This window comes from Zeugodacus cucurbitae, chromosome 3 (genome assembly GCF_028554725.1).
Source record: "Zeugodacus cucurbitae isolate PBARC_wt_2022May chromosome 3, idZeuCucr1.2, whole genome shotgun sequence".
Taxonomy (NCBI): Eukaryota; Metazoa; Arthropoda; class Insecta; order Diptera; family Tephritidae; genus Zeugodacus; species Zeugodacus cucurbitae.
In genome coordinates, this window is record NC_071668.1 from 76,353,297 (window position 1) to 76,368,670 (window position 15,374).

Below are 15,374 nucleotides of genomic sequence, written 5' to 3' on the forward strand. Positions count from 1 at the left end.
ATTTTAATTAATTTTAATTTAATTAAAATTAAAAAAAAAATTTTATTTTTTTTTCGCTGCAGCACTACAAATTAACAATCTCTATATGTTTTGTAATGAAATGCACTAAATTGTATACATTTAAATATATATGTATGTATGTGTGTATGTGTGTGACAACTACATGGCTAAACAACTACAAAAAGAACTCGCTTTTGCACGCTAAACGTTTTCTTGCGCTTCCACTACAGAATAATTTTCGATTTTTTTTAATAAGCAAAGTTAGCTTAAATGATGTGTGTGTGCATGTGGCTTGGAGTTGCAAAAAAGTTGGCTGCCTTTTGGGTGTGTGTGTGACTTACGACAACTGTATATATGTATATTTACCATATGCATATGCATATGCTCGCTCACATATCAAATCAAAACAACATAATTATTGAATTTGCCTAAATCATAATTGTGGACTCACCACCGCCAACGATACTCAGACCGTTCATGCGTAACACATGTGGATTTGTTGTTATCGCTGTGGTGATGCCAATGCCACCAACACTATTTGGTGTTGTTATTGCCGTTAATGTATTTGATGATGAATTACTTGTATTGTAATTGTAATTGTAATTATAATTATTATATTGACTGCTGATGCTGTTATTGGTTGCTGTATTATTATTGGTATTCGTAGCGCTACTAAATGCTGTTGTTGTATTCTCAATAACCGGTGTTTGCGGTGAGTCCAATGGTCGTATGCCAACAAATGAGGATTCAAGCCAACATTTTCTGTGTAAATTGCGGAGGGAAGAGAGTAGAGAAAAAAATTTAAATTTTTATTAGTAAATATTTTCAATTTTAATAATTATATAAGTAAGCAATTATTGGTTTAATTTTTTTTGTTAATTTTTATTTCATAACTGTTAACGTTGCATTAGTGTTGGTATTTAGGTGTGGTTAGCACTTTTACTTCGAATTTTATTAATATTTAGTAGTGCAGGGTTGCCATGCTGCCGTTTGTTAAGTGAGTACACAGAGGAAAATGTGTTAGAAGTTGAGGATTATGGTTTTGGAAGATTTTTTATTTATTTGATGCAAGGTTTTTCTTTCTTTTGGTGCTAGAAAATATAAAATCTCTAGAATAAACCCTTTAGAATATGGATTGTAGAATAAACATTATTATAACCTATATTTCTAAACCTTTTGATTAATTTAATATAAATTTTCCAAACGTGTTCATACCTACGTATAACAAATTAGGTATTTTATTGAGCATTTATAAAAATGTTTTAAGTGAAAATTCTCTAACCCTGAAATAACCTAAAATACAAGTTGCGTATACGCCATGTACAACATTTTTTCTATGAATTATTTTCATCATAATTATGTATGTAAAATATATTTATGTCTCAAAATTTAATTTATTAAATTATTATTAAAATTATTTTATAATTTATTAATTTTATATAGCTTTTAGAATTTTCTATTTTTTTTTTAATTATTTAATTTCAGATTTTTGACGAAATTTGATAGTAACTATTATAAGCAAAAATAATCTTAAAATAATGTATCGTAATATGAAAACTCAGTGAAAAGTGTTATTAAATTTAACAAAACTCAAAAAATACTAATTCAAGTCAAGAAATCATAACAACTACATTTTAAAAATCATCAACATAAGAAACAGCAAAATGATTGGAAGGGATCTTCATTTGGGTGAGTGCATATAAAAAATTTTACTTTTCAAAATTATTTTTATAAATTTTTCTTGCATTTATTACAATATTTGTTTGTAAAATGATAACATTTATCTATTTAACCAGATTATAACCTTATCAGAACTTCCTAAATTATCACGTGACATCTAGTTTAATACCGATAATCGATTTTTTGTGGTATAAATCACTTGAGTTTAATATTTTCATTTTTCAAGTTGCAAAATAGCTTCAATATTAAAATATTACTCATTTTTATTTATATATTTTTCTAAAATTGCATTTTATAATCAACATTTTTTAATTAATGAAAATTTGTAAAATAATGCAAAGCTCAAAAAAGCTCCAAAAGCTTGAAGAAGCGCTAAAAATCAAAAAATAATATAATAAAAATACGTTTAAACTAATAATTATGACGAAAAACATCGAAGCTGAATTGCACAGTACTAAAACACTCCAGAATTATTCCACAAAAGCTTCCGAAAGTTCTGAGAAGAGCTAAATATGTAAAAATTCCAATCGTAATATAAAAACAATCCGTTGGACTAATTTTCAAAAAATTAATCATGACGAAAAGGAGCTAAGCTCAATTATTCAATATTAAAACCCTCTAGAACTGATCTAAAAAAGCTACAAAAGCTCTGAGAAGAGTTAAAATCCTTTAAACTAATTTCAAAAAAATTATGATCTTGAACAGTAGTTGAATTATTCAGTATTAAAACCGTCTAGAACTGATCTAAAACAGCTCCAAAAGCTCTGAGAAGAGCTAAAATCCTTTAAACTAATTTAAAAAAAAATAATGATCTCGAACAGTAGTTGAAATATTCAATATTAAAACTGTCTAGAACTGATCTAAAAAAGCTCCAAAAGCCCTGAGAAGAGCTAAAATCCTTTAAACTATTTTAAAAAAAGGATAATGATCTCCAACAGTAGTTGAATTATTCAGTATTAAAACCCTCAAGAACTGTTCTCAAAAAGCTCCAAAAGCTCAGAGAAGAGCTAAAATCCTTTAAACTAATTTCAAAAAAATTATGATCTTGAACAGTAGTTGAATTATTCAGTATTAAAACTGTCTAGAACTGATCTAAAAAAGCTCCAAAAGCCCTGAGAAGAGCTAAAATCCTTTAAACTAATTTAAAAAAAGGATAATGATCTCCAACAGTAGTTGAATTATTCAATATTAAAACTGTCTAGAACTGATCTAAAAAAGCTCCAAAAGCCCTGAGAAGAGCTAAAATCCTTTAAACTAGTTTCAAAAAAATTATGATCTCGAACAGTAGTTGAAATATTCAATATTAAAACTGTCTAGAACTGATCTAAAAAAGCTCCAAAAGCCCTGAGAAGAGCTAAAATCCTTTAAACTATTTTAAAAAAAGGATAATGATCTCCAACAGTAGTTGAATTATTCAGTATTAAAACCCTCTAGAACTGTTCTCAAAAAGCTCCAAAAGCTCAGAGAAGAGCTAAAATCCTTTAAACTAATTTCAAAAAAATTATGATCTTGAACAGTAGTTGAATTATTCAGTATTAAAACTGTGTAGAACTGATCTAAAAAATCTCCAAAAGCCCTGAGAAGAGCTAAAATCCTTTAAACTAATTTAAAAAAAGGATAATGATCTCCAACAGTAGTTGAATTATTCAGTATTAAAACCCTCTAGAACTGTTCTAAAAAAGCTCCAAAAGCTCTGAGAAGAGCAAAAATCCTTTAAACTAATTTAAAAAAAGAATAATGATCTCGAACAGCATGCAAGCTGAATTACACAGTACTAAAACCCCATAACTACTCTAAACGGCACCAAAAGCTCTGAGAAGTGTTAAAAATGTAAAAAATTCAATCATAAAATAAAAACAATAATAAAACTAATAATCTAGAAAGGCACTTAAACCGAATTACCCTCTATAAAAATTCACAAAAAAAAAAATTAAATTAAAAATTTGAAAAAGTCGAAATTATCAAAATAACAATGATAAAATGATTCTGACGATCTTGTCTAACTCGAAAACGAAAATAGGTGCGTGACTTTGCTAAAATAAGCCTAAATGTAGGCAAGACTTATTTTATTTTTTATAGAACTTTTTCATGAGCCGTCTTCTGGAACAAAACTGATCGTATAAATTATATATTTTTTTCGATTTGGTATTTCAGACCTTTGCAGCTCTACATTTCAATATAATTAAATAAAAAAAATATTATAAAATTTTTATATAAAAGCAGTACTAAATAGTGCTTCAAGGAACACCACGGCGTATACATAACATCCAAATTATTTTCAGTTGTAATTATTTTTTCTTCCTATACTATCATCCGCTTAAAAAAACTAATTAACTAAGTACTTTTATTCTAATAAACTGCAAATTCACGTTCTCATAAATTACTTTCACATTTTATTAATGATTTTCACTGTCAACTTGTGTGCTTTCAAAGGCACTGCAATACATAAGCTCGTATATATAGTAAAACACACACACACACAAATGCCTGTGTAACTATTTATGCAAACGGCTTTCATACCGGCTCGCAATCAGATGTTTATCACGTTCTTTTGTCTATTCTGCTGCACCGCCATTTCTGCTAGCATTGCAACGACGTACAACAAAAGCTTCATTTACGCTTACGTTTGCAAAACGTTTGGTGTATGTGGAAGCGCGTGCAACGCTCACGAGTGGTTGCAAAAAATCAATAAACATTTGCACTGGTATACATTGCGCTCTGCAGTTGAATTAAATTTTGCAATACACAAATGGAAATGGAGGGGTGTTTGAGAAAAGTGCAAGGTGCAAGTAAGAAAGGGGTGCAATCCAATGTGAAAATGTAAAGTGATACTGCGTGCTTTATATACAATCTAATAGTATAAGTATGGTATATTAGTGCGTGGTGTGAGTACATAAGCGCACTTTCTATGGCTTTTTCGAAACACCTATGTGTACATAACCTATAAAAAAATAAATTTGAAATTCTTGAAACCATATGTTAAACTCCAGCAAACATATGTCTAGTTAATATTTATTTTCCTGCTCTGCAGTTGTTGCACAGCCCTTATTCCAGACGCTTTCATCTCAGCATGCTTGCCATACAAATTACCTGCCCTACCCTATGCCAATAGAGTGGCCGTGCAACATTTCGAGAAAATTGTATTTAGGTTATTGGGTTATGAATCATCCACTGCATGTGTCTACCGTGAGTGAATATCTAGTATGTAAGCGGTATGTAAGCATGTACCAAACTACAGCTTCTTATATGCTGCATACAGCTGTACATACATATGTATTTGTAGCTTAATCAAAACAAATAACGACTTGTGCGCTCAGCTTGCTGTGTTTAAATAGCTTGATTGGCTCGCAAACTGAAATAAATGAACGTGACATTAAAAGTTCTCGCAGTGTAATGAATTAAAAAGTTTCAAAACTTTCGAAAATGGCGTTACTCTTGAGTTGCTATTAATTATTGTTGAGAGAAACTTTTTACTTTTCTATAAAACTTTCATAATAAATAATTTCGCAAAAGCTCCCGAAGTAACGTAAATCGTAAAAGTTATTATACTAAAGTAAAACTGAGGACTTCAAAGTGATATTTATTTGTCTTGGTTGTGAAAAATATCTTAATTTTCGAGTTTATAAAAAAGAATTATTGTTAAAAAATGTAATATTCATTCTCTTAATATTTTTCGTGTTCTGTCTATTTAATTCCAAATTTTTTATATAAATATTTTCTACTGCATTCTAGGAGCTTTTTGCTTCCTCATGATCTTGTCTAACTTGAAAACGAAAATAGGTGCGTGACTTTGCTAAAAAATAAGACTAAATGTAGGCAATACTTATATATGTTTTTAGATTTAGTATTTTAGACTTTTGTGTCAAGACCACCGGTCGGACATAATAGTTTGAGGGGAGTTAAGAGAGAAGATAATAGCTTGAGTGGATTCCTGTCCCGATTATGTCACAATGGGCCTCCCAAAGTGCTAGGTACGTTAAAATATAACCACTAACCTAAACTAACCTAGACTTCAGTCTACATTGAAATCTATTTTAAAAAGCTAAAATTGTTTTTGAACCTGAAAATTTGGGATTATTCGGGAAATTCGTTTAAAAGAGTAAAAAAAAAAAAATACAAAATTAAAAAAAAATTCATTAATCAAAAAAAAATTAATTAAAATTAATGAATTAAAAAGCCTTGATTGAAAGGTTTATAAATTGATAATTAAAAAAAATTAATTAAAATTAATGAATTAATTAAAATTAATAAATTCAAAAAAAAAATAAATTAATTAAAATTAATAATTTTTTTTTAATTATCAATTTATAAACCTTTCAATCAAAATTAATCATTAATTAAAATTGAAAAAAATCATTAATTAAAAAAAAAAAATAATTACAATTAATGAATTAAAAAGCCTTGATTGAAAGGTTTATAAATTGGTAATTAAAAAAAATTAATTAAAATTAATGAATTAATTAAAATTAATAAATTATAAAAAAAAATAAATTAATTAAAATTAATGAATTTTTTTTTTAATTATCAATTTATAAACCTTTCAATCAAAATTAATCATTAATTAAAATTGAAAAAAATCATTAATTAAAAAAAAAAATAATTACAATTAATGAATTAAAAAGCCTTGATTGAAAGGTTTATAAATTGATAATTAAAAAAAATTAATTAAAATTAATGAATTAATTAAAATTAATAAATTCAAAAAAATAAATTAATTAAAATTAATGAATTTTTTTTTAAATTATCAATTTATAAACCTTTCAATCAAAATTAATCATTAATTAAAATTGAAAAAATCATTAATTAAAAAAATAATAATTACAATTAATGAATTAAAAAGCCTTGATTGAAAGGTTTATAAATTGATAATTAAAAATGAAATTAATTAAAATTAATGAATTAATTAAAATTAATAAATTCAAAAAAAAAATAAATTAATTAAAATTAATAATTTTTTTTTAATTATCAATTTATAAACCTTTCAATCAAAATTAATCATTAATTAAAATTGAAAAAAATCATTAATTAAAATAAAAAAAATTACAATTAATGAATTAAAAAGCCTTGATTGAAAGGTTTATAAATTGGTAATTAAAAAAAATTAATTACAAATTAATGAATTAATTAAAATTAATGAATTAAAAAGCCTTGATTGAAAGGTTTATAAATTGATAATTAAAAAAAATTAATTAAAATTAATGAATTAATTAAAATCATTAAATAAAAAAAAATTATTAAAATTAATGAATTTTTTTTTAATTATCAATTTATAAACCTTTCAATCAAAATTGATTAAAAAAAAATAATTAAAATTAATGAATTTTTTTGTTTAATTATCAATTTATAAACCTTTCAATCAAAATTAATTTAAAAAAAATAATAATTAAAATTAATGAATGTTTTTTTTTAATTATCAATTTATAAACCTTTCAATCAAGGCTTTTTTTATAAAATCGAAAATCAACATGAATGTAATAAAATTTTGAGATCAAAAATAATTTGAACTCTTTCATTTGTGTCTCATTTATTACTTATACATTCTTCTTCTTCAATCTGCTACTTAAAAATTTAAAATAAATTAAATAAAACATCTGAAAAACTCACTTGCTTCAATTACTTTCTGTTTCACAACAATTCAGCCTCAAAACTCTTCAAATATTTTCATTATTTATACAAAGAATTCTTAAAATCCTCATGAGTCAATGCTCCAATTTCACACTTTCAACAAACAACTTGCCGTTACTCAAGCGCTTACTGCACTTTTTAAACGAAAATTTCGCAGCTTCTTAATTGCATTAACTTGCCACTTTTATTTACTTAAAAACTTTTTTTTTTTTGATTTTCACCAACCACTTTTAGTAGTATTCAACTGGAAACTGACTGACTTTTCACTCCCGTTGCGCAAGTGAAAACACGTCCAACTTCTGACACGTTGCAGGCAGCAATGAAACAGAATTCGAACGAAACCGTGTAATATGCACTGTTAACCTCAACACACAAACACACTCATACATACACTCTATGTCGTACATAAATACATGGCGACCAGACACACAGGAATATATGTTGACCTAGCAACAACTACAAACAAATGAGTGTATATAGGTATGTACAAGTATGTCTTGTAAATACCGCAATGCCTGTTTTTCACTAGGAAAGTATTTGTGTGGCAAACACACAAACATACACATACACTCATAGAGACATAGAGTCAGGCAGCAGCATGAATTCTTTCTTATGTGTTGCAGAGGTGACTTGGAGTGCTTGAACTACAACTAGAAAAGAAAAATGTCCAGCGAAATCATCGTTTTATTGGAAAAATAAAATAAAATTTTATGAAAGCTAATACATACATACAAATGTGTGTGTGTGTGTGTCTAAGTGTAAATAAGCATTAAGGAAAGAACTAGGATTCCAATGACGTCGCACAAACGCCAGTGGCGCCTGAAATTATGTTTCATTTCACTTGTTTTGCTCACATTGTTGTGGTAGTCTCCGTCTTGTTGGCGGCGCGTCGGATGCTGTCTTGTGGCTGTTGTCTGTTCGCTTTGTTTTGTGGCAGGGTTCATTGTGCATATACTCGTATGTGCTTGTAAACGAGTATTTACGAGCGTTAAAAGTCCGTAATGTCCTTATGTAAACATGTTTTTGTTATGTACTCAACGCGCGAAGTGTGTGTGTGCGATTGGAACTATGCGTCATCTTATGATTTGTAAGTTTTCTTCCGCATGTTTCTTTAGAAAGTTCTCAATCAATTTAATTTTGGTTTTATATTGGCTTAAATTGATTTAAAGTACCTAGTAAATTGCTGGCTGTTTAAGCGTACGCAAAACACTTTCGTAAGTTTTGTATTTTTTTAAGAAGCTACCATTTTAAATTGCAAATCCTTACTTTAATAATATGAAATCGCGAAGGTTCCTTCAAAAGTTGTGCGTAAAAACTTTTTAACTTTAAGTTTTTAAATATATCTAAACCTATCTCTCATGCAACATTTATCGACCCGAAGCTTTCACTAAACAATTTTTGTTAAAAAGCTTTCGTGGTAATGAAAGCTCAATTTTTGAAGCTTTTTTAGAATTAATGATTATATTGATTTCCTTTTGCTTTAATTGTTTCTTTTTAGTATAGCAAAAAAAGAGCTTTCACTTATTTTTTTTTTCAAATCAATATTTGAGCTCAAATGCCTGAAATTAAGTTTTCAATACAAAATTATTAGAGCGTAAGCTTAATTATGAATGCACTTTTATAAGTTTTAAAGTTCTCACTAAGTTTCAGCAACCTGTCTTTTCACTCGAAAAAGCTACAACTCACATAAAATTACTTACTGCAAATCAAGCGTATAAAGCTTTTACAATATGTACTATATTTGATAGGAATTCGCGAAAAGCCATTGTGAAAGCTTTATATCTTGAGCTTTTCATAAGATATAATCTTCTTAAGAGCATATATCGCAAGTATTAAACATAATGATATGTATAATGTGAAAGCTTTCTGTAAAAGCTTATTACTTATTAAAAAGTTTTTGAGCAAACTTAATGTTTTTCAAAGTTTCGATATTTTTTTTATAATTTACAGTATTTCTTAATTCGTTCAAGCGTATAAAACTTTCGATATCATTAAAAGTCAAGGTGAAAGCTTTCTATTTTGAGCATTTCATAAAGTAAAATGTTCTTAAGAATATATCTCATTCAAATCTTATACAAATGGTATAAATAATGTAAAAGCTTTAAGCTTATTTCATATTTAAAAGCTTTCGAATAAGCGTACATCTTTTAAATTTTCACTACATAAATTTCATGCTTTTAAGCATTTTTTAATTCGTTCAAGCGAATAAAGCTTTCGATATCATTAAAAATTAAAAGGGTGAAAGCTTTCTATTTTGAGCATTTCATAAAGTAAAATGTTCTTAAGAGTATATCTCATTCAAATGTTATACATAATAATATAGATAATGTGAAAGCTTTCTACAAAAGCTTTCAAATTAAAAAGCTTTCGAATAAGCTTACATCTTTTAAATTTTTACTACATAAATTTCATGATTTTAAGCATTTTTTAACTCGTTCAAAAATTATAAATAGAAAAGGATAATGAAGCAGCTTTAAGCTTATGTCTGCTAATTTTAAATGTAATCTCCCGCCTATTTGAAACTATTCTATCAGCTGCATTTTCATCTATTTTGCTTAGTTTTCTAATGAAAAATCCAATTTAAATGCCAACAATGCCGCATTCATTTATGTCGACCAACACTCAAGCTTTAATTGTATCAGCCAATTATTGATTACTGTTTGCTTACAAAACAAATGGTTTCCTGCTCATGCAGTTTGTTGTTGTTGTTATTTTTTATTGGCTTTTATGCCTTCCTGTTAATTCTGGAAATTGCAGTTTTTACTGACAGTTTGTACTTTTTTGCTTGCAATGCGCTATATCTAGATTGGTGTAGATGTTTGTATGTATGTATGTATGTGTATTAGCCGGACAGGAGCACATTCACTGCAATTGTGCCATATTAAGGTTCTTTTTTCCTTTTTTTGCGTTGTTTTATGCAAAAAAATCGAAGCATTTTCCGACCTACATCTGTAGCTATGTATGTTTGTAAGCCCTGCATTGACCGCACAGACAGCGCAATTGTGGCCATCAGCATGCGTTGTCAGCAAAAAATCAAACAGCTACAACAACAGCTGGCAATGCTGGCAAAAGTCATGCCTTGCATGTGCCCTGCCGCGTTGTTACACATGCATGCTGCACCAGCAGCAGGTCAACTAACGAAGCACGTAGCAGTTGGCATGGCAGATGTGCCGCCATGGCGTATGAGTGATGATGTGCTTTTGCCACTCAAGCGGAGCAAAGTGAAATGGTGCAGCATGTGAGCGCATGAAATGGCACAGAAACTAATAATAGCGTAATTTCGATTTTTTCTCACAGTGTTCATTAACTGTGAAGCGGCAGTAACAGGAAGTGCATTAGAAGTCAGACTAAAAGTCGGTCAGATATTTTTTTTTTTTTTTCAGAATAAAGTTATATTTTTCTAATTAAAAACTTTATTTCCTATTAAACTGGTTGAGAAGTGCATATTGTTTAGTCATATACCTAAATATATAACTATTTCAATAACTATGCTAATGAAACTGCATCAAAAAGGCCACTCAGTCGTACATTCATTGACTTGTAATGGAGAAAACGACCAACTAGTTTAGGTCTAATATAAAATGTTCACTGTGTTGTGTCTATCTAGGCCAACGGCCAACGAAAATTGAAGCTTCCATTTCAATGACCAACTAAGTTGAATGCTGCCGCTAGCCATGGCTGCAAATTGAGCTAAAAGTAGTGGCAATTGCATGTGGAGCGCAAAATGAAAGCGCAATTGTTGTTGGTGCTCCAAAGTGATTGAGAAACTCAAAGAATATACACTCTGACTCGCTCTGTTCAAAAATAATTTGACTTAGTATATGTATGTGGTACTTTAGAAGATACATACTCACTTATGTATGAATTATAACTGAGGTACGCTAAAAAATAGCTCCGATTTCATGAGCAAATGCTTTATGAATCACAAAAGTCTCTTACCTAATTTTATATTCATACCAATGTAGATACATAGATACTCATACATAGCTCAATCGTATTAAGTGCTCAATTACTGGTAAGCTTATACCCATATCTGCATATACTCGTATGTGTAAAAAGAACCCTCATGAAATCCACTTAGAAACCAATTTTTGTATTATTGAATCATATGTCAGTGATGACAATTCTATTACGAAACGGTTCAATGGCTTTTTATATGCGGTTGACTGAGTTAATAATTACATTCGTTGGCATATTTACATTGTTATGTGCATAGATATGACAAGACTTGATTAAAAATGTACTGGAAAAGCAGAGGATTGAAATTTAATTGGCACTTAAAGTAATTTGTTTGAAATTTGAAAGCTTCTTTCAAACTAATTCATCCATAGAATATTTCAATATTTTTTATTAAATTAAATTATTATTTAATTTTTTTTTCAATACCGAGAACTAATAATTAACATCAAAATAGACATATTTTTAACGGTAGAAATATTTGGGACAAAAAAACTGGTGAAAAGAAGATTAAAATAAAAAAATATTACTTTTCGATAATTAAAAAATAAGTATGCTCAAATCATTTCAGGTTAAATATTATTTGCATAATAAAATTCATTGATTTATTGCCCCTTTTTCCGTATTTATTTTCTCTTTTTTTATATCGATCTTGGACATTTGTGTCAACATTACCCCAACAAAATATTTGTGGAGATCTGTTTGCATTCCAAACTTATTCTCAACCGAAAATGTCACTTTTTGAGCCGAATTCTCGACATTTGCGGCAAATTTTGCTTTTCTTTCTTAATTCCAAGAAAAGTGCGGCTGAGGCTCATCGACATTTGTAACCGTTTTTAGACAAAAAAAACTTCAATTTCCAAAAAAACGGCGGAAGCTAAGTTGTAGACCAATAATATGTCACGATATTCAATTTTCCTCTGACTTCTTGTGGAGATTCAATAAAATTATAATCCAGCTAAAATTGTCAACAGATTAGGTAATCGACTTTAATAAGAAATGCGCCTAAATGTAGGCAACGTTCTATATTCTTTTCTCGGAACTTAATTAAGTATGGAATGATTCATGTCATTATAATGGTATAGATGCAAAATCTGTATCAAAAACAAATTTTGGCAGATGAATTTATGTAAATCTATTAGCCTTGTTGCGTTTTTAGACAGCCAAATTAATTGCTCAATTAAAATTCTTATTGAGAAACTCTTTTTTGTCTTTTATACCGCCGGCTACTCGATAACCGATCAGCTGTTATACATTTTTGTTTCTGCTTTTCATAAAAAGTTGATAAGTTAGAACTTATTGATGTTTTTAGCAGTGACATCTACCGTAGCTTTTTTTTATAAAAAAAATCAGCCAAATGCAGACAAAAATTAAATCTCTCCCAAAATTATCCATATTTTCATATTTTCACATATTTTCGAAGCTAGAGCAGTTTTAGTGGCCGAGCGTCGTGCAGGTGCGAATGCTCAGGCAGACCTTTAAAGCGCGTTTTCTCGAGTTTTCATTTTCACAAGTGTTAGAAAACGGTGCCGGCGATTGCAAAAAGAATATATGTCCGATCGAAAAAAAAACCAAAGTGATCTAGCTTCAGTATTAAATTATTTTCTATTTGAACTAAAAAAGTGGGGCAAAAGTATTATTTAAATTACTTGTTTTGCAACTCAAAGTCAATTTTTTCTTAAAAAAGTTATTTTTTTTCAAACTTCGGATAAATTTGAAATTTTATAACTTCTTCGGTATTTTTTTAGTTCATAAAGAAAAGAAACTTATAGGTAAAAATTAAAAAAAAAAATGGGTCGACTGTTTCAGATGCATCGCAGGACCTTCATCACCGGCACCGATTTACAAGTGCAGACTCCAGGCGCTCGAGAAAAATACTTACAACTTTGAAAAAATTTCAATATTTTTTAATAATAAATATTGTTTTTTAAGCCTTAAATATAGTAAACTATCGTCTTAAAATTCCGTTTACCGCAATCATTTCCTTCCCTTCCAAAAAAAATTGCTAAAAAAAAATGATTTTTTCGGCTTCTAAAGCAGACTACTGCCTTAAAATAAATGTCGATTTTATTCTGTGTGGAAAATCAATCTTAATAAGAGTTTTAATCGAGCAGAGGCCAGTTAATTGATCAATTAGCTCCTGTCTAGAAATAAATTTTTAGGTGACAACGAAGTGTAAGACAATCGTCTTCAGTTTGGAGATTCATTTCTCATTCAACAAATGATTAAATTGTATATTATGTATTATACTTCGTCAATCGTACTCCTTACATATTTTACTTTAATTATTTCATGTTAAATATTTCAAGAGTATTCACTTGTATTCTCCCTCTCTTGTGGGCTCTTGCTGATTTACAAGCAACGCTGACGCCCCAAACGCAGCTCATTTTACACAAAATAATTTGTGATTTCTTCTTCTTCCCTGTTTTTATACCAAACTTGCATGTTGTTGCTGTTTTATTGCTGCATTAAAACCCAATAAAAATGCGAGCAATTAAAAATGAAAAAAATCCAAATGCAAACTATTGCAGCCGTTGAACCAGTGAATCAGTGAATTGCTGAACTGTGCACAGCACTCGTGGGGGCAGTGAAGGGCAATGACCAAAAATTGGGCCGAGACTGCACAGTGAAGAGTGAAGCGCTTAAATTTGAAATGGTGAAAATTCTGGCGAATTCATGAACACACACACAGGCAGAGAGAGAGACTCTATTGTATATATATATAAATATATATGTTTGTGTGTGTGAGTTGACCGAATTGCGTGCTTTTAAAACTGTGTAGCGGAACTTTCTGCCTGATCGCCTAATCGAATTGTGCGCTGGAATCAATATTCGCCAGCAATAAAGCAAAAAACAAAAACAAAAACAAAATGCAATTTACTAAATATTCTGTGTGTTTGTATGTTGTTGTTTGTTGTTGCTTAAGTGTTTTGCTCGAAGCAATTATTTTTTGGCAATTACTTCATTTAAGTTGTGGTTGTGCATGCAACCAACGGTGGCACAACAATATTTTCCAAACACAATTACTTCCGGTTGCTCGCGGTGAAGCAACACGCGCATACACAGACTCATATCCAACTAAAGTTAGACATTTTTCATTTTTCACACTTTCCACCGCACAGTTTGCCTCGGCTGTCGCCTGCAGTGTTCTCGCAGCGCTCTTCTGCAATGGACTTTTATTGTCTGCGCGCCTGGTTTGGGTAATGGCTGCGGTAATTGAATTTTGCAATAGTGCAACACTAACACTAAATTCTGCTGACAAAGCGACAAGTTGGCACTACCACTAACTATATATCTGCACGGAAATTTTAAAGTGTATGGCGTTGTATCCATTTTTTATAGTAGTGAGTGGTGGAGTAGTGAATATTTATGGCTACACTTTCGGTTAACTTTAATTCAATTAATGTTTGCTGGTGATTCTTAGGGAAATTTGCTGGTTTTTATTACAACTTTACAACATTTAATAACATTCTAGTCTTTATTCAAATATCAATAAGCTGATATTTGTTGTTAAAACGCCCTTCTTGTTGTCTAAAAATACGGAGTCGTTTGGGAAAATCATCACAAGAAAAACATTATAAATATGAGATAGAAAGTCAGTTCTACTAATAGCTCGAGGCATTATTTCACTATCTTAGAGGAAATCCTTAAATACTTTAGTGATTTCAGTGCCGCTTGGCTGTCTGTAAATACATATATATAAATATATTTTCTTTGTCAATACCAGAAGACCTTCATCCTCTGAGCTCTGTTGGAAGCACTGATCTGGTAGTTGGAAGACGAACTGGTAGCTAAATTTGTGGAAAAGCCACCATCTCCCACTCGGTTTTCTAGTTTGGATCCGTCCGTATAGTTACTTATCTCTATATCTTTGTCCAACTCGCTCCTAACCCACTCCACTCTAGATTGGAAAGTAATATTGTGTGCCATATTTAGATTTAATTCTACTGGATTACTATTGAATTAAGTCCCTTATATTGTCCGTAACAAACAGGAATCTGCTAAATACTTTAGGATACCCCTTTTCAGATGACTAGTAAGGAACCTTGCCTCAGCTTAAATGCTGCCTTCGAGGTCAGTCGAACTATTAACCTATTAACTTATTCGTTTTT

At 29.6% G+C, this 15,374-nt stretch overlaps 1 protein-coding gene across 8 annotated transcripts in view; it reads right to left on the reverse strand.

Annotated features, from left to right (window-relative positions):
* Window positions 1-15,374, reverse strand: part of LOC105212094 (serine-rich adhesin for platelets) — a 202,764-nt gene that overhangs the window by 13,033 nt on the left and 174,357 nt on the right. For all 8 annotated transcript variants that reach the window (XM_054227864.1, XM_054227867.1, XM_054227865.1 and 5 more), the window contains one exon: window positions 452-762. In XM_054227864.1, the coding sequence (XP_054083839.1) occupies window positions 452-762 (311 nt within the window). The remainder of the gene's footprint in view (window positions 1-451; window positions 763-15,374) is intronic.